Below are 19,049 nucleotides of genomic sequence, written 5' to 3'. Positions count from 1 at the left end.
GTGGCTTTTTTTCTGTCAGCTTTTTTTCTTTCTTTTCTTTCCCCCTCCCCGCCCTTTTCCCCCCCTGGTCTGGGTGTTCTGGACGCCTCTTTTTCTTCTCCGTCGGACTCCTTCCTCAGCATATATTGGGCGGAAAACAGGGGTCAATTCAACAAGGGAGGGTGGTAGTGCTGCTGGAGTTGCAACGGTTCAACATCCTTTTTCAATTCTCACATGGCTCATGCTTCAGAGAGGCACAAAAGTAGTTTTAACAGCATTGGTGTTTTTTTCTTTTTTCTTTCTCCTTCTTTCGCTCGCCCTCTCTTTCTGTTTGGTTTGGAAGCGGGGAAAAGTGAGGTTTGCGGCGGGGGAAGAGGAGAAGGGAGGAGAGCGAGAGAGGGGATGGAAGCAGCAGCAGCAGGGCAATCAAGCAAGCAGGCAATCAAGCAAGCAAGCAGCACAAACTAAAAGTAAAACAAAAAAACGGAAACGTACCTACTCTTGGTCTGACTTGACTTTTATTATTTCTTTTCACTTATTCGGTCTCTTCAGTTCCAATGGACTACGTGCGGCGTAGATATTTTTGCATCCCCCACATAGCCATTGTTATTGTGTATTTTATGGTATGGTTTTTATTTCGTTTTTTTTTTTTTTTTTTTTTTTTGGGGGGGGGGTGTTATGCAGACATGGAGGGGGTACATATTGTAGTTTTAGAGGGGAGGAGAAGGTGGTCTCCGTCCATCATTCCGATGATAAATTGTCTATCTCTTTATTGTTGTATCTCTGTATGATACTGTACTGTACTTTACTTTAGCTGGGTATCCCTTTATCGAGTCCAGGGGAACGTTCAAAGGGAAATAAGGAGCACGTTTCTCGTGCATCTCTCCGCATGTTGTGCGCTCCTGTACGTGTCTTCGATCGCGCGCGCTCGCATTCGCGTCTGCCCGGCGCTTCGTGGGGGGATAGTTAGTTCCCTTACTCCCCTGCTAGTACTTAACTCTACATGATATGACCTGTGGGGGGGGGGGGGGGGTGCAGTTCGTTCGCCGTTCCCATCTTCGTTCTCGAGGGCTTACATATCTTCAGTAGCACCCCTCTTCGAAGCAGGTAAGATTCTATGCAATTCGCCCCCCCGATCGAGTAACAAAAGTGATCGGCCGAGTCCCTGTTTTCGGCTACTACTCGATTTTTTCTGGGCGGCAACAGCATTGGGTAAATCGCTCAAAGTGATATCATCATCTTTCAATGGATGTGTCCTACATACATGCCTACATACAAGAGAACCACGCCAGTGCCACCTGCACATAACGAAGTCCCCGGGAATTTGTTTAGTCCACGAGAGAAGAGAGTGGAGAAGAAGAGTTGAGTTGGTAGTCGTGCTGATGATGGGGATATCTAGTGGTGGGGAAGAAAAAACTAGAAACAGATCGGGGCTGGCTAGAACCGGGGAGTCAACTAAAGTCAGTAATCGTTCATAGATCGTCACTCGCGCGGGCGAGCTGTCGCCGCCGCCCAAATCGGTTAAGCAGGCGGGAAACAGGGAATTTCTGGAAGTTCCATGGGCGATAGTTTCAACATCTTATTTGGCACCAGGACTGTCGTTTCTCTCGTTTTCTTTTCGCATCTCGATGACTCCTGTCACTCCACACCTCGCCCCCCCGGTTCCTTTTATTTGGGCCATGGGGGGTACATGTTGTTTTGTTTTGTCGGGTTTTTTGTGGTCAATCCGAATGGGATGACCCGGTCCCGGTCCCGGTCCAGATCGCGTCTGGGGTGCGTACGCAGCGAGGTAGGCATAGTACAACACTCATTCGACGGCGATGGTTTGAGTCGGTAGAGCACATACATACGCAGTGTAATTCCTTTTGGTCTGAGTCTGGGGTAATATATCGTAACGATATGGATTCCCCTCTCTCGATACAATCAGTTCAGTATTGTCTCTCCCGATATCATTTCTTCATAGAGAGCTGCGATTGCGGTGTTTACACCTCGCTTTCGTGGTTAAAGTAGATGTGTTGGCCATACCCCTGCGTAGAGGGGTAAGTAAACTTGTAGAGTGCTAGGTGGTGTAGGGTATCTCTGTGAGTCCAAACGATAGATAACTGGGTCTATCAAGGTTCAGATGAAATCTGAAGGGCCTATGGTGACCTGCCTATCGGTTGCCTCCTTAGGCACGACTTACTGGTCGTAACGGCCAACATTCAAACTGCCAACAGGGTGCCGTTCGGAGGCCCTGCATCACCGAAAGGTCCCGATCTCTTTTGAAACTGGGCCGATGTTGAAAATTATAAACCAGTCCAAAGCCGAAAAAGTACACCCGGGACCGAAGCGTGGGAGTGAAGTGAAGGCTGTACCAGTAGACATATATCGTTACGTACCGAAATTAGAGTTCCTATCGGTTGAACAAAAGTGTGTGAGAGCTTCTCGTGAACCAACATCTGGCCGGATACTTATGTGTGATGTGACAACAACACCAAGGCTTGGAGTGATCACTAGCGCTACTAAAGCAGTAGCTATGTAGGTCGCGTCTTCCCCTAAAAGTGGAGGAGCTATTCCGCCTGGAACTTAGATACTAGGAACTCTTTCCACTGCCGCGACCATCAAGACATTGATTGATACTCGTATCTGAGTGGAGTGGGCATGGGGCTAACCGCACTACATCGCAAGAGTTACCTGGCCCGTGCTCCATAGATTCAAAATGGTACATATGCGGAACCAAGCACCAAAGATAGATCTCGCCTAGCCGTCTGCGGGGTTTTCGTAGGTAAATAATTGAAATGGTAGTGTCTCCACGATATTGGCAGCGCCACGAGAAGAAGAAATAGTTTCACAACTGTGGTTGAGTTTAATATCTATGCCATGAGATTCTGTAGGTGCTATGTAAGATACGTCACATGATTAATGTGTGATAAAAACGCCGCTCCTGTGAGGGTCCCCACATACGTTTCTATTTGCATAATAAGCGTCGTGAGAAGAAATCATAAAAGCTTAGACTTCTAGGTAAGGGTATGTGTGTGCTTTTCCTTTCCTTTCCCTTTTTTTTTTGCTTTTGTTCAATGACCGTTCAATCAAATTCAAGGCTCTCAGAGTGATCTTGCAGCTTGAATATTGATGATCAGTGAGCCCTTAGCACACATCTACCCACATTGACGAACCTGCAACATTCGTTAACCGTGGGGAAAATGAAAGACAAGGATCTACCCTTTGTTCCAAGGCCGGGGACGGGAGCTAACCGAGATTGATGATCATTCCTGTGTGTACTGGCAAGTATGTATATGTATGCACCACAAGATGTGATAGCGAATAGGACACCTAGGGACCTGCGACCGCGGTATCTTGTGTGTGACAGTTGAAACCCATATTACACTATCATGTTAAGCTTGTCCCTTATGTACCTTAATGTTAATTATTTGGCTGAAATGTGATGTTCCAATTTGCGGTATCTTGGTCATTGATAAGGGTGGTGGTGATATCTGATGACGCTACAACCTGAGTGATAGATTCCTTTGATAAGGTCACTATTAATGATTTACCAGTAGTATTTCTCTACCTGATTAAACATGGTAAAGAAAATCTATGGAATGGGATAGTAAGTGACCTATATCCTGAGCAAGTAATGAATTAAACAAAAAAAAAAAAAGACCTATATCCTGAAGGCCGGCTCACTGGCTGGAGGTTTCTAACTCAGCCCACCGGAGAATATAAAAAGGTTCGGAAGTATACCCCTAGATAAAGTAAAACACATTATCATATAGAGTTTCGAATTTAAAGTTCTTCATGACGATGCTCTAGTCAATTCAGGAATACTGGCGGTTCGGGGGTTTTGTGGTGTCTTGGCCACTATAAACACTGAATATCAAGATATATTCGGCAAATATTCCTTGTTGTGCCTATTCGGAGCGTCCAAATGATATTGAAGATTTTAGCCTTGAGGTATGTTCTGCTTAGACCGTTTTTTTTTAGCTTTATCCTTGTTTTAGACCCCAGATAGGGTATCTGGGGAAGGCTTTTGTTTCCCAATGCTCCGTGTTGGGCCACTAAGTATGAAGATCGTGATCAACATAGTTCCATCATTATATGACAGCAGCATCAGCTCTGTTAAGATATCCGCGCGGTTCTAGACCACCTATGAACAAAGCCTATCCAGTAAAATTAGTTTTTACGGGCAAGAGCAATTTTGCACCGATGAAATAATCCGAGGCCAGCGGATAATTGACCAATTGGAGTTACTTCTTCGATCCGAAAAGAGTAGTGTAATCAATGAGCCGAGCTGGCTCAAGCCTTGACTGAAATTTGCGAGCTTAGTCTCGAGCCGGAGGTGACAAGTTGCACGCTAAATATGAGAGGATATGAAGGGGGGGGGGGGGGGTCTGTATAGATTCGTACGTAGTCCTCTTCTTCCCGAATAGGGGTCATATGGGCCTCATTTGGATTGTTTAGTAGAGGCTCGACCCGTACTATCCGTACTATGAGCTTACCTTATACCACGAGCTCTACGAGCCTAAGACCACAAGGAATCGAGCCAGCTCGAGTTTGTGGCTCGGCTCATAGACAACACTAGAAAAGAGCTAAAGACAATGTTTTTGACCAATATCTATAAACTATATATGGACCATGTACTGTTGAAGCTGCATATCGGATACTTATATACCTCACATCTGACTTATTCGTCGATTTTTCCCTATTCAATGTCGCAATGCGTGGGCTGGACCACACTCATATTTGACCAGCACTAAATTTTTGGACCATTAAAACCAACGGCGCTGAATAATTACACCTGTGTGTTCCTAGGTCACCGGGTGGCCCTTTAGTGCCTAATAATACATGTATTCAACCGTCTAGATGACCTAGTATCGTTCATAAATCGGCCAAGAACTGGATTTATTACTCTGGCTCCTTTTAAACCAAGGTTATCCCCTCGGCCGCGGTGGGATTCCTGAGTTGGCGGTAGTGTGGTCCATGGGCCGACCCGGCTCGAGCTTTGGGCTCAAGCTTTTGGCTCGAGCTTAGCGAGCCTCACCCTCCAGCGAGCCTGAGCCGGCTTGAACCGTTTTCTCTAAGGCTCGAGCTTGATCTCAAGCTCAGTTTACTCGCTCTGAACTAGGCTCTAGAAGCCATCAAGGAAGCCAGGAGGGGATTTATACCCACTAGAATGCTGAGTTAAATAAATCCTTTCTCACAGTATTACTCCATGAAATGAAGCTTATATCTGCCATTTTACTACACTTAGTAAGAATAACCTGTTTTTTACATCATTAACCACCAGCTCAAGCCTTGCGAGCCTCTGCCTCATGGGCCGGGCCAGCTCGGGCTTATATGCCGGCTCGACTCGAGCCGGCTCATGGACCACACTACAGCGAAAGCTTGCTATAACGGTACTTTCTATAAGGGTAATCTCTCTATAACGATAGCACTTCTCGGTCCTTTTCGCCTGGCTTTCAGCACCAGCACCTCCTATATAAGGGTAATCTCTCTATAACGGTACCAAATCCCGGTCCCGAGCGTACCGTTATAGCAAGCTTTCGCTGTAGTTGGCGGTGGGAAAACCAAAATATCCCAAAATTCACGTACGCTATGTTTACCGCCAATCACTTCAAAGATGAAGAGGCCACTACCACACGCCCCCTTGTACTCAAACGTTTGTCGTAGACTCTTTCTGAACTCTTGGGTGAAAAAACCCCAAAGACATTTTAGGTCCAAAAGGACCATAATATCGGATGATACGACCCAGGGGATAAGCCAAGTATCCTTTAGTTTATTAATTGTCTCCACGAGGGGCGGTCATGATCAGGGTGCAAGATCAATTAACCGATCAGATGGGTGATATCCATATGATAGCGTGAGCCATACGCTTTAGGGTGTGTCGTTAATGTACCGAGGGGGATCACCAATAATGCGAAAATCTAGAGGATGTTCTTTTCGAGATCTCTGTTTTTTAGGACAAAGTCGCTAGCAGATAGTTGGTAGATCCAGCAGCGAGAGTCTCCAATATTGGCAATTGTGAAAGTGTTCCCAGTGAGTGTACCAACACATGCTGCCCCAGACAAGGTCGACTAGCCGCACGTATATTTGGGTAATTCTATTCATAGACTTCTGTAAAGCGCTGTAGTGTGACTGCATTTCGAAGCTCGAGGGCAGCTATAAGTTAAAGAGGAAACACTTGTAGATTGTTCCTTCCTCCCTCATTTACTGCGTGAAAGAATCGCCTTAGACACATACCAGGACGGTATAGTGATGGGCACGGGACGAGAAGAAACTTAGGAAAGTCTCAGCAGTTCTTGCATTTTTCAAATTGAGTCTTGAAAATCTCGAGACTTATTGTCGTGTGACCTTAGGGCCGCGAAAGCTCTACAATCATATTAATTAATGCAAATCAATAGTCCAGATTTTTTTTTTTTTGGAAACAAGGCTGGAGGATACGTTTAGGTAGAAAAGAAAAGTTGAAAAAGTTTCAAGATAACTTGAGTTGTACTCATCACGACCAGGACCTTTGTGAATATAAGAAGGAAGGGATAAAGTAGTGGAGAGAGATAAAGAGATGAAGATGGGGCGGAGAAAGAAAAAGAAAAAGAGGAAGGGATTAGAAGTGTGGGTGAAGGAGAGGGCGCTTTTTATGTTGTAGAATGGTACCAGGAGTTGCTAGGCCGGAGGATGACGTACAAGCCGAGGGTTCTGACCCAACCTCATTGAGGTGAGCTAGCCAGAGCGTGGTTTCAACCGCTTTGAAGCAGCAGAGTTACCACTACATAACTGCACTGAGCCTCTTTTTTTCTGTGCATCTATTCCCTTGGAAAATGCGAGTACATGTATTTAAAGTGCAAGTGAAGTGAGATCGAAGTGCTTCGGGCCCGCGGGGGGGGGGGGGGTACGGCCTCTGGCCAGCCCGAGTACTTCGATCCCACGCATTTAAGGGAACTGAGTTGGCTACAGTAGGAAAAAAGATTCATGAACAGTTTTTTGATCTATCGAAGTTTTAGAGCATCCATCGTGAGCATGGAAACCTAAGTGCACATGATGATGATCAGGTATGCCCCGATTTGAGGTTTGATTCCAACTTTTTACGCGTAGCCGATACCGCTTACTCGTGACATGATATCAAGTGCCGGCGTTTTTTTTTTTTTTGTTTTGTTTAATTCATTGATTGCATGCAACCTTACAGTTATGGCAATGTCCCCTGAACTACCCATTCTCATCCGCCTACACTCGTGAACAAGTGCCGGCGTGTACAGTGTGGCATACCAAAAACTTGAGAAATCTCCCAGGACGCGATGTTTCTGTGGCTGTGCTCTGTATTCTACACGCAGTGACTATCGATACCCAAGAGCAGTTCTACTAGGTGATGTATTAGGACAGCATAGACGAACCCTCATGACTCCTTTGTTCCAGAAACTAAATGCAACGACTGCCACGTTTATGTATGAAGTCAACCATACCTACACTACCACCAGAGCACATGGCCCCAGCGAAATCGATCGGCTTCTACTCACCATCTCCCATCTTTACCTCGCCAATCCAACTCCATGGAGTCAATCCACTCGATCAAAACCATCTCTAGTGCCATTCTCCAGAGGGCAAGACATGAAGAACAGTTCTAAACACCATCACAAAACCCCAATTTATGGCTGCCCAATCATCTTCCACCGAAATTAATGCGCAGGAATAGCCCACCGCGCCTGTGATTGGTGGGAGGATTTTAAGAAGGGTGAAAGAGCAACAATAGCCAGTAAAAACATCTGGCCAACTAAAATTCCTCGGAAGAGCGCGAAACGTTGGGGTCTAACTATAGGGCGTTTTTTGTAAGTTCAAGCCGACGGTTGAGTCTGCAGGAGATATTCAATGCAAACGCTTACCCACTTATCAGATCACGATCTTCTTTTAGGCCCCTATACCCTGCCAATATTTGGGGGACGCAACGAGATTCCCGACCCCTAAGCTGTTTGGTAAAATGAGTATCTACTCGATTAACTGGGCCGAACCACTCTGTGCGCCAAAACCTCACCCTGGCGGTCCACCACCAACACCAGCTCAACTTACGAGAGGGAGTCACACATAACTCTCCACCCCCCCCCCCCCCCCTCCCCCCCGGGGCTCCCAATACCACAATATTCTCCATTATAGAATGAAATCTGTACCAACCAACAATTAATCACAGCCCCTCACTCGCATCCCCAGATGTCTGTCACACAACTTCACGTGATCCGTCACAAAAGCACTTCAAAAGGGCTTGGCAACATACACTTCATCACCGATCACTCGGTGCTGCATGAGAGATCACTCGTTTGGTGTAACTAGCGCATGGTGGCAAAGATTGCGGAAGAAGCAGAAGGTGTATGCGACGCCCGAACAAACGCTACATAAACACAATCCCGACTGTTAACCTGCGCGTTACTGGAGCAAGGCGTCAAGTGCATGAGACGCCGCCACCTGCGCGAGGCTCAAAGATTCAATTGTGGAGCCCGAATGCAGAAAGCGCCCATAATTCATAATTGATGACTAGATTGATGGACGGTATATATGTAATCTAATGGGCACGGTCTAGACTGCGCGTTAACTGCGTGAGTCGCCAGGCCCAAGGCTCAATGCTCGTGAGAAGTAGGATTTGTGATATATCGGAGTTAACAGCCAATAGAGTAGATTTTTTTATGTCTCCCGCCCACACTCTAGGCCGTCTAGATAAAGTGCATATCATACATGACCACTGCCGTGACTGACCGATCGACCAATCAGCTGACCACCAGCAGGCTAGCTACATAGCTAGCTATCATAACAGTACTTTAATACCAAGTAAAAAAAATAAAGAACAAGAAGCTTAATAGTTTAAAAAAAAAGAAGGGAAAAGAGGGTAGAACATAACGATCCGAATTCGTTCGAAAACCCCGAATGAATTCATCATACCCAAGAAAAGGAATATATCGAGAATTAGAATACACACACACATAGAGTCACAAAAAAAAAAAAGATAAAGCAGCCCACATTACCACCTCCCCGCCCACTCCCTTTCTCTGCTCCTCATGGCCCTAACTGCCATCTTCTCCTCCTCAGTGCCAAGCCCTTCTACAAAAGCGTCATCGTACATCTCGACGCCCAATCCCAACTCCTTGCCCACATCAATTCCCACACCAATCGGCACACTCTCCAAATACGTCTCAATAACCGCACCTCTCCCCTTTTCGCCCGCACCAACCTGCTCCCATCTCGCCCTCGTTGGCTGCGTAGCGGCTGGATAGAAAATCAGGTTCGTGTGGGGTTCATACACCCCCGCCGCGGCGCCCTGAAGGCGCTGTGCCAGCAGTCGCGAATTGAACTGCGATGCTGCGTGCGAGTGCTCAAACATCCAGTTCGTGTCCGTCACGACTACACGCTTCTTCTTCGCCGCTGCTGCGCCGACAGGCAGGGGAACGGAGGGAGCACCGGTATGGTAGACGCTACTGGCGCCGTGCCAAGCTACGTACTGGTTGCGATTGTACTCTTCGCCTTTGGCAGGGAGACGGTCCTCTGGGTCTGCGAGGTCGCCCTCGACTGCGCCTGCAGCGCGCTCTCGCGACTCCCAGTAGTCGTCTATGACCTTGCGCCCAGCAACCACAATGCGCGCGCCGAATTCGCGGAATACGGATCGCGCGGTGACGACACCGATGGCGCGACCTTTGTAGGAGTGCGGGATAAGCTCGCGGTTGATCATGTCGTACTTCTCGTCGTCGTCCATGATGATCTTGAAGAGCTGTTTGTGCTTCTGGAAGAACAGGTAGCTGTCTCTGAAGCCTATGCAACGGGCCGGCTCGGTGGACAACATGTAAAGGCGCTCTCCGCGACCCAGGATCGTGAAAGTGCGGCAGCGGTACTCGCGCCCACCAAGGAGGTAACCGAGTTTGTCGACCTTGTCTTCGCCGGCGGGGTCCTCGGGGAGGACAATCTCATCATTAATAACGGTCTGGGGGTTACCATCTTTGTCGAGGGGGACGCTAGTGACGTGAGAAGGACCGCCGCGAGAGCGCATGCTTTTCGCCGAGGCGGGGGGGCGCCCACGGCGCTTCTTGGATGAAAGCGTGGTTAATGGGGTGGACGCAGCGGGGGTCCCAGCGTCAGAGGGGGGTCATCATCATTGCGGAGTGGGGTGGAAGTCGAGCGCAAGGCTTCGTCGAGAGCAGCACGAGAGGGACGGCCGCGCTTGCGCTTGAGTGTGCTATATGGAGCTGGCGTCGAGGGCTCTGTATCATGAGGGGTTGAAGGAGGTGGGCTGGCCGAGTCTGCAGCGGGGGTGGACGTGGTGGTGGGGGTCAACGACTCTACTGCAGCAGGGGAGGCAGCGCCGTTGGATACTAAGGTAGGGTTAGACAGAGGCTTGTACTAAGGTAAGTGGGGAGTTCCTTACTGGGTGTTTTGCGGGGCGAGGCATGGCGATGTGTGTGCGAGGGGTGCCTTTCTTGCGTATATTCTTATATTCTGTAATCGTCTGAGGCTCGTGGTCGTGATTTTGTGATTTAATGGCCGAGTGATTGACGTGAAACTGTTTAGTCGTGTTTGCCCTTGTTATTGAAGGTAATCTCGTGATGCTGTATTAACTTCACGGTGGGTCTGGTGACGTTAAGTTTCTGGTGCGCGTTTTAATCAATCCAAATGTTCGTGCTGCGCTGCGTCCCCCACAAACCCCAAAAGTATCTTCTTGTTTTTTTCCCCTCTTTTTGATTACAATATCTCTCCTTCGTTAAACAAAGAGAGGGGTTCGAATTTTAGGAAAGTGGAGGGTGTTGTGGGTGTTGAGGACTGAGAAGTTTGTGGGATGTCGTATTGGATTCTTCCGTCAGTCTATCGTCGCGACCTTTCTATCCTCGGGGAGACGCGAGCCTTTGGTCGTTGAAATGCCAGTTGCTAGTTGCCGATAGGAGAAACAACCATCTCCGGGGGGCGATGGCCGGGTAACCTACATGTGCCAAGCATAGGGCACACCGGTTACATTGTCCCGCTACGTAAAGTATATCACGTAGGGTTACCACACATTCTCATCCGTTCGCATGCGGAGGGCAGGCGATCCATCCACAAACAATGGAATAAGTGATTTGTGTGCATTACTAGGAGCACACTCTCCCATCAATAATAATATAAAGTGCGTACTCTACATAAGAGTATATTACTCTGTTAATTAGGGTAAACACAGATAGGATTAATGCCCCTGCATGCTCGTATTATAAGATCTAGAAGAGATGATGCATCCTGTTCGTCCTGTTCCTACTCCCTATTGCTGTTCATGTTCGTTGCCTCCACGATCTTGTCATACTCAAGAGATCTTTCAACTGTCTGTTCCCGCTACTGCATGTACTGCTGGTTGATTGGCCACACAAGCATTTCTAGAAGGAACCCTGTTAATACATACATACATGTGTGTAAGCCGTAAGCAGAAAGCCTCCACTTGAGTCCATCTATTAACGTTTAATGATGTCAGTCGTTAGAATAATAGATCCCCGAAGGGAAACCAGCTTGATATAGCCCCCGACGGCCCGGCGAGTGCTCATCCATAGTATCTCTTCACCGAGGAGGAATTTTGGCCCTGATAGTACTATACTATACATATCAGACTATATCCTGGTGGTGTTTGAACTTGACGTGCCTGCTACCCATACTATTCTCCATACTACTCTCAATACAGTTACGGGTGCACTTAACCCCTAGTTGCCATGGGGGCCTCTCACTCAAAATCTCCTCCTCACAGAAGGCCCTCCTTCACACGCTCATCACTCAACAAAACACATACTATCTTGACCCATCATATCGTCAAATACAGCGATACCTTTAATCCAAATCAAAGCCACCAGAACGCATTATATATGGAGACAACAGACGTCAGCAATGGCAAAGTACAGCCAGTCAATGAACCCCTGCGGCTCCACGATCTCCCAAACGAACTTTTCCTCGTCATCGGTGATGAGCTCTCCGATCCCCCCGATAGTTCTGCCCTCTATTCCCTTATGCTCACATCACACCGTTTCAATTCCCTCCTGAAACCCCATTTGTTACGTCTAGCACTGCGTGACCACCCCGATGGGACTCCACCCCTTCACTTCGCTGCCGCAGGATCATACACAGCACTTTTCCTCCAGCTCCTCGAAAAGATTCCCGAAGAAGATCTCAACCGGGAGGATAGTAAGGGCTGCACAGCACTACACGTCGCACTTGACCACGACAGAACCGATTTTACAATCGCTCGCGCGCTTATTAACATCGCAAACGTCGACATAGATGCACGCAACAAGCTTGGGGAGACACCGCTGAAGCTCGCAGTTTCACGAGGCTACGAAGGAATGGTAGCTCTGCTTCTTGCCAGAGGCGCTGACGTCCATATCAGGGATACCAAAGACCAGACGGTTCTCCATATCGCGACCAGAAACTGGGGCAACGGGGGTAGCACGGCGATCGCCGAACGCCTCCTAAAAGCAAGCATCGACGTTGACGCGCGAAACAACCTCGGCGAAACAGCGCTGCATAAGGCTGTGCTCTTCGCACACACGGATATGGTCCGGCTTTTATTGGATTGGCGAGCGGATACGAGCATTGCCGATAATTGGTGGGGTGGTACACCTCTCCACTGGGCTGCCGATATGGGGAAGGCCGAGATCGGAAAATTATTACTTGAGAGTGGGGCTGCAGTCGGCGCCAGGGACGTGTTCAAGGGAGGCACTCCCTTCCACTGGGCGGCAAAACGGCCAAGTGAGGCTATGCTCAGATTGCTCCTAAGAGAGGGTGCAGATGTAAAGAGCGTCGATAACTTTGGAAAGAGGGCTGTTGACTGGATAGTCAGGCAGGAGAGACGACGCGGGATGAGGGATGAGAGAATTATCGGGGAGTTGCTGACCACGGGTTCGGTTAACGAAAGGGTCAATGATAGGGGAAGAGATTGGCACCTTGCAAGTCAGGATCAGGGGTACACCCTCGCTGCTCTCTACTGCTTCCATTTCGATCATGTGCGGAATAGCGCCAGGGCCCTTCAGGCGGAAGACTACACCACAGCACCAGGACCGACGCTCGGCCGATAGCGGTTTCGATACCTTCTTGTGAATTTCTTTTTTATTATTTCTTTAATCGAGAACCAACGGATAGATTGGCTGATTTGGGGGGTTCGTTTCCTGCCACCGTTTCTCCGATAAACGGGTGGTGGCCGTCGAGCCCATTTCTGCTTTTGTCGTTTTCTTTTAATCTTCTTGTAACGTTATTACGACCAGGATGTCGACGTCTATTACGAATGAATTCCAACCAATGCTGGTTGGGGTTAAAACTTTGTCGTGTATTCTTTTCTTGACTTGAGTCGTCATCTCAAGCCATTTTCTTCCTATATTCTCTTTCTTTCGTATGTGGGTGTCGGTAGAGAGATAGATTTTTCTAGGGCAGGCCGCTGTTGCGTCTGGTAATGTTAATTGCTGGCTATATAATCGCAGCTAGCTCCAGCTTCGATCCGCTCGAAATATATTCATGAGAACTAGATGCATGCGGTAGAGGACTGATGCGAGCTGCGAAAACACACCCACTCCCTTGACAAGGAGGATATGGAGGGTTTATAGGTGGGTTGTAGGGCAATCTGCCTGGTCGGTCTGTGCCATGGTGGCGGTTATAGTTGCACGGCGTGAGCTAGGCGTCGAGTGAGAATTTGTGGTGTGCCATGCATAGCTTTTGTTAATTCATTTGTATGGGGTGTCGTGGCTTATGCGGCGAAGTTAGGCCAATATATGATTGAAATATATGTTCTATATATGATGACGAGAAATCGTTTTTTAGTTTGTTGGGGATGTGTATGTGAGATGGACTAGACCGAGCAGAACGGAATATCGGAGAGTTTCAGATGAAACCCGAGGGCCGAGTGAGAGACTATGATGCTAAGTTTCTCTCTCTCTTCATTATCTTATTTGGTCAGCAGTTCTGTTATGAATGCTACTGACCTCAAGGAATATCGTTGCCTGACCACCTGGGGTAGATGACCTATATCTGGTGGCGTTTGACACGTGCCATTGCAAATTGGTTTTGGCCCAGAAGTTGGGGTAACCGTACCCTTCCCTTACGTATACATTAGGATAACGGTACTTTCACGGCCAATGAAATATATGGCAATGGCCCCGGAGGCTTTAGGTCACGTGTTGAAATCTCGTCATCTCCTCTACCTATCGTTTGCATGCTTGCTTTCTGATGACACTTAGAATTAAATGGGGCGTCCACATAGCATATGATATATGTAAAGGACACATTTCAATGCTTTTTGAGGGGAAAAACTAACATAGAATCAAGCTACCTGGGGAAGGTCTTGACACTTTTTGTTAAACTAAGTGTTGAAATACCACCGGTGTGAATTTACCCTTTGTTCATATTGTCCCTTAGGTAAAATTGCGTATATATCTATCCTCGTCAACAATCATATTTATAATAATATCATTCAGAATGAGCCTTTCTACCTCCCTACTTCTTCCCTCCAAGTCAGTTCCTCCTATCATCCGCGCTGGCCAAGACTGCGAAAGCACACACCGTCGTTTTCTCCGGGCTCTGCATAAAGGCGAACTCCACTTCCCTTCCCTAAAAATGTTCCTTCTCAGTGGGGTTTCTCCAAACATCACCAACCGCTTTGATCAAACAGCCCTACACATCGCTGCTATACGTGGAGCTACCATGGTTGTCTCCTTTCTCATCTCTATGCATGCCTTCCTTGATCTCCCCGACGTCCAAGGGTTTACACCACTCCATTATGCCGCAGCTCACAACCAGAGCGCTATCGTTAACATGCTTATTCATGCTGGTGCCACTGTGGATGTCTTTAATTCCCAGGGACACACACCGCTACATGTGGCTAATGAGTATGCGGTTGCAAAGTTTCTAATAGAGGGTGGCGCGGACGTGGACTTACAGACGATGAACGAGGGGAGACGGCGCTGCACAAAGCTGCGAGAGCTGGGGATGGAAGATTGGTTCTATTGTTGCTGGCGGAAGGGGCTGAGGTTGGGATTGTGGGTAGGGACGGTAGCACGCCGATGCATGAAGCGGCGAAGTGGTGCGATACCAAGACGCTTAGGGCACTGATCAGGTTTGGAGCGAGGATCGATGTGGTAGATAAGTTGGGCTTCACACCAACGGCGAATTTGCAGTGGAGGACACCCAGAGAGGGCCACGTTGAAGTGCTGAAGCTGTTTTGGACAGCAGGGGCGTGGAGATAATTATGGTGAGTTACGATCAGTATGGTAACGTAAAATTACAAAATAGCCTGCAGCTGAGAATGGGGCTATTTTTTTTTGCAGGTATACCTCAGCACGTACGTGTTTACACGAATTGATGCACCTTTTTTTTTTTACGGTGTGAAGCAGGCTAGCTCCACTGGTGTCAGCAGAGGATCAGATTTTGTATGCTTAGGTTATGCGTTCCTTTCTTCTCAAATGCGTTTGGCGGCAGCACAATTAATTCAATAAGATGGCTATATGGGGGAAAATGGATTTTAACTTCTCCATTACTGCACCTTTTGTCTCATAACTCAGAATCGAAAGACATATCATCGGATCACAAACTCTCACTCGGCATCACAAATTGTGCGACAACTAAAAAAAATCATCGGATATCAACACGCCGTTTATCTTAGCCAATCCACTACACCTCCATACACTCGAATTTAAACCTTGTATGACCACATCTCCAAGAAATCTTTTAAAGCTGTAACATGGCGCGCGCCTGCCAAGTGGTTAAGTGGATTTGCACGTTTACTCCTTGCAATCAGATCCAATCGATCCTCTACGTATAATATAATATATATACCACCCTATTATAGGTTTAACCGGGAACCGCTCGATTCTTTTATTCGGGAGATTGAGGGAGATCCCCTGTCTGTTTTATATATGGCTAACGATGTAATTGTACAAAGGAATTAAACGATTGTGAAACAACGTGCCACCATTTTCAAGTCACGTACCCTTCCAAGAAGGGAAAGCGAAATATCCCTTAATCGTGACTTATAGCTTTCCATAGCCTAACCATCCATGTTCATGGAATTGAAATCTGAGAAACTGTACAAATCGCGATAACCGTCCTCGTCGATCCAGAGGCGATCTGAGTCCCCGACACATATATTGTCATGGTATCTATTTAGCCCCACTATTAATGGGCCCTTTGTAACCACCGTTCATCAGGAACTACTCACAGGAAGAGACCGACAACATTCACAGCATATCCGGAAAGAAGGTGTTTCCGCAAGAGTTCGAAACTCGTGAACTGGCAGCATTGACCGTAATCGCAGGTAATGGTCACGCAGGTACCCTACGATTGAGAGTATATTAGTCAAATCTCATGCGATGCTTGGTGTAAATTAAAGGGTTGTAATAGAACTTCGAGTGGGATAGTGACGGATGGGGGGAAGGAGAAAATATTTTACCTGGAAGTTCCTCTGGTTACAGAAGCAATTAATGAATTAAACAAAAAACAAAAAACCTCTGGTTACAGCCAACGAAACTGTAAGTCGCTGCCCTTGATTTAAGAGCTTCATCCCCAGTAATGGCAGGTGAAGTCTTTGGAATTGGAATTGCCTCACGCCCCACTACTTCAATGGGAGTAGCATAGGCCATGAAGGTGAATGTGCTAATGAGGAGGAGGAGCACCGAAGTGAAACGCATTGTTACTGAAATTCTGATGATCTAGTCCTGAATGTGGAGAAAAGAGTTTGTATTTCTTGCTGGTGGTGAGAACTTGGGGTATTGATTCTACAGCCTTATTAATACATTTCTTCTCTATATAAGAGTCGGCGTTAATGACTATTGGAGAAGCTCTCCGGTAGGTATATACGAGCTGAGGTTAGAAATTCGATTCTCGTGCATATTCTCAGTTCCCCTCACCTCCAGCTGGCAATATTTGATGACAACCAATTAATACACCTAACTATCTCATAAAAAGTACCGAGATATCATAATATTAACTCGGCAACATGGGTTATCAGGCCACTGCAGGGTTGTCTAGATCATCTTAAAGTGACTGTCCCTATAGTTGAAGCCATTCAGGATCAGACAGCAGGCCTTCCTCGATGCGTCTCGTATTTATGTAAGGGTTTAGGTTCTAAATGTGGAGTTTCAAGTTAGCGGTTAATAACAGCTATTTTATAAATAAACTGACGTCCTTAAACATGAATTACCGCCGGATACTGTTTATTCTAACCTTCTTTAACCAATATTCGCCGTGCTGTTGAGTTACTGGCTGCTTTATTGCACCTCTTGCGTTGTGGATAATTATAAAAGTGTAGCTTTGTAGTCTTGGAAATGAGGGCGAATCCCTAGTTCAAGTAGCGTTTCTCCCCAAAGCTCTTAGTGCCGTAAATAATGGAAGCCTATCTAAAAGCAACCGTACTTATTTTCTACTACGTCAGTGTATTTAATCATTATGTATTGGGATTTGATTTGGGGCTATTAAAGTTCACCTCTAAACAAGTTCGTATTCATGCTCATAACATCAAGTTCCCACCTAGTAACGAATAGTCACATGCACCCACTAAGTCTACAGCCTCCGGTGGAAAACAGGGACCAACCATCACGCCGAGAACAGAGCGATTCTCCAACGCCACATTTCCGCAATAATTCTACCGGAGGCTGTACTATAGTCGACATTAATATGCAGGAACACATACATAGGAATATTAGTTGGGCTGAGCAGCGACGATCTCATAAATTTAATCGCAACGACAGCCAACCACAACATTCGATGAGGAGACTCGCTGCATCTTGGCAGGGTTAGCTAGGACCAACGAAAGAAGTCCTTTAACGTTCTTGTGAATTCCTGGCTTTAATGGGACACGTGGTTTTGATCAATAAACTAAGTACTCTAGCTATGCCGTTTGATTGGTACCCTAAAGTTTTGAATACGAGAGAGGTTGCCCCCTCCCCTTTGCACCAGCATGCACCAGCGATAAGGTTCTCACACTGCACACTGCATGACAGTACCGTACCCATGGCTGAGTTTGATTCACCTAGTTAACGCTTAAATTATTGATGACTCTTGGGATTTGCGTAGATCATTGTAATATCTATGGAAAAGCAAATTTCGACATTTGTTTATCGTTCCCAAAAGTAATTTGAATATTCAGGCGGCTGTCGTTTTCCTGAGCTGAATACATGTAGGTGGAATACATGTAGTTATGCAGCTTACTCCTGTCTCAAGTTTTGGTGGATAACGAATATGGCTGGATTCGCTTTGGTGGTGGGTGTGTCAAGTAGAGTGGTAATACGCCTTTTAAGAGGAAGAGCCTTAAGACCCTAAACTTCGACACCCATCAAAGTGAGTAGAGCCGTGCCTGACCATCTCGTCGATTGACGAAAAAATTACTGTTTGCCATAGAGCCAGTTTTGCCATTACCAGGGGTGAATATTCTCTAGAAGCAGTTAGGCGATGATATATTTTGTCGCGCATTGACTCCCATGATCTCGAAGGTGTTGGCGGGGTTTAGAGGCCACTTCGTGATGGTACTTTCCAGATTAAAATAGCCTTAAAAGGCACCCCTACTTCTTACTATGATGCCAGGGGAAAGAGATAAGCCCATATGAGATATTTACCCTTGACCGTAGAATTTTCCGTATGTCCAAACCCCGAAGTTCATCTAAAGATTGTGTTAGAAATTGTTGTCCCTAGGTTGGCTGTTGTTCATGATCAAATAAAGCTTGGTACATACATGTACATGTACCTACATAGAAGGTTCGAATTGGAACCTCAATGACGGCGTGCAATGTGCAATAACGGCCATGCGCTGTGGAGGCTAGGGATGCTATACCTATCGAAATCGAATTTAAACAGTCCAGGGCCAGAGTGAATAATGAGCTGCGAGTGTGGAGGTACATGTACCTACATGATGTATGTAGCAGGGAGCTTGGACCATTCAGTAACCCTGACCCTCACCTTTAGCACCCCACCTTTTCCGTTGCATCTTTACAACAGCCCTAACCACAAGTAACCATCCGCTCCATCACCTGCATGCGAACACCTTTACTCCATCGTTTCGTGTTTGTAAAGCTTCACCCCCTCGATCAACAGACCCTAATTAACTCCCAACATCTCATCGGCCCCTCTAACTAATACTCAAG

The 19,049-nt window shown here is 46.9% G+C and overlaps 5 protein-coding genes across 5 annotated transcripts; 1 reads left to right on the top strand and 4 right to left on the bottom strand.

The window, feature by feature from the left end:
• Nucleotides 1-8,953: 8,953 nt before the first annotated feature.
• Nucleotides 8,954-9,973, bottom strand: LAJ45_05498 (uncharacterized protein; the record flags this gene model as incomplete). The annotated part of the gene is made up of 1 exon (XM_046115069.1): nucleotides 8,954-9,973. One exon carries the CDS (start codon nucleotides 9,971-9,973, stop codon nucleotides 8,954-8,956), a length of 1,020 nt encoding a protein of 339 aa, XP_045971591.1.
• Nucleotides 9,974-11,648: 1,675 nt separating this feature from the next.
• LAJ45_05497 (uncharacterized protein) lies at nucleotides 11,649-13,004 on the top strand (the record flags this gene model as incomplete). Its single annotated transcript, XM_046115068.1, has 1 exon — nucleotides 11,649-13,004. The coding sequence occupies one exon, from the start codon at nucleotides 11,649-11,651 to the stop codon at nucleotides 13,002-13,004; it is 1,356 nt and encodes a 451-aa protein (XP_045971590.1).
• A 1,439-nt stretch (nucleotides 13,005-14,443) lies between these two features.
• Nucleotides 14,444-16,601, bottom strand: LAJ45_05496 (uncharacterized protein; the record flags this gene model as incomplete). The annotated part of the gene is made up of 7 exons (XM_046115067.1): nucleotides 14,444-14,526; nucleotides 14,619-14,787; nucleotides 14,855-15,131; nucleotides 15,624-15,726; nucleotides 15,967-16,073; nucleotides 16,133-16,248; nucleotides 16,437-16,601. The coding sequence occupies 7 exons, from the start codon at nucleotides 16,599-16,601 to the stop codon at nucleotides 14,444-14,446; spliced, it is 1,020 nt and encodes a 339-aa protein (XP_045971589.1).
• A 361-nt stretch (nucleotides 16,602-16,962) lies between these two features.
• LAJ45_05495 (uncharacterized protein) lies at nucleotides 16,963-17,417 on the bottom strand (the record flags this gene model as incomplete). The annotated part of the gene is made up of 4 exons (XM_046115066.1): nucleotides 16,963-17,037; nucleotides 17,137-17,251; nucleotides 17,321-17,324; nucleotides 17,396-17,417. 4 exons carry the CDS (start codon nucleotides 17,415-17,417, stop codon nucleotides 16,963-16,965), a joined length of 216 nt encoding a protein of 71 aa, XP_045971588.1.
• Nucleotides 17,418-18,244: 827 nt separating this feature from the next.
• Nucleotides 18,245-18,892, bottom strand: LAJ45_05494 (uncharacterized protein; the record flags this gene model as incomplete). Its single annotated transcript, XM_046115065.1, has 4 exons — nucleotides 18,245-18,343; nucleotides 18,525-18,568; nucleotides 18,641-18,733; nucleotides 18,865-18,892. The coding sequence occupies 4 exons, from the start codon at nucleotides 18,890-18,892 to the stop codon at nucleotides 18,245-18,247; spliced, it is 264 nt and encodes an 87-aa protein (XP_045971587.1).
• Nucleotides 18,893-19,049: the final 157 nt, after the last annotated feature.

Source organism: Morchella importuna, assembly GCF_003444635.1.
Source record: "Morchella importuna strain M04M26 chromosome Unknown Morimp01GS015, whole genome shotgun sequence".
Lineage (NCBI taxonomy): Eukaryota > Fungi > Ascomycota > Pezizomycetes > Pezizales > Morchellaceae > Morchella > Morchella importuna.
This window is presented reverse-complemented; position numbering and strand designations above follow the sequence as displayed.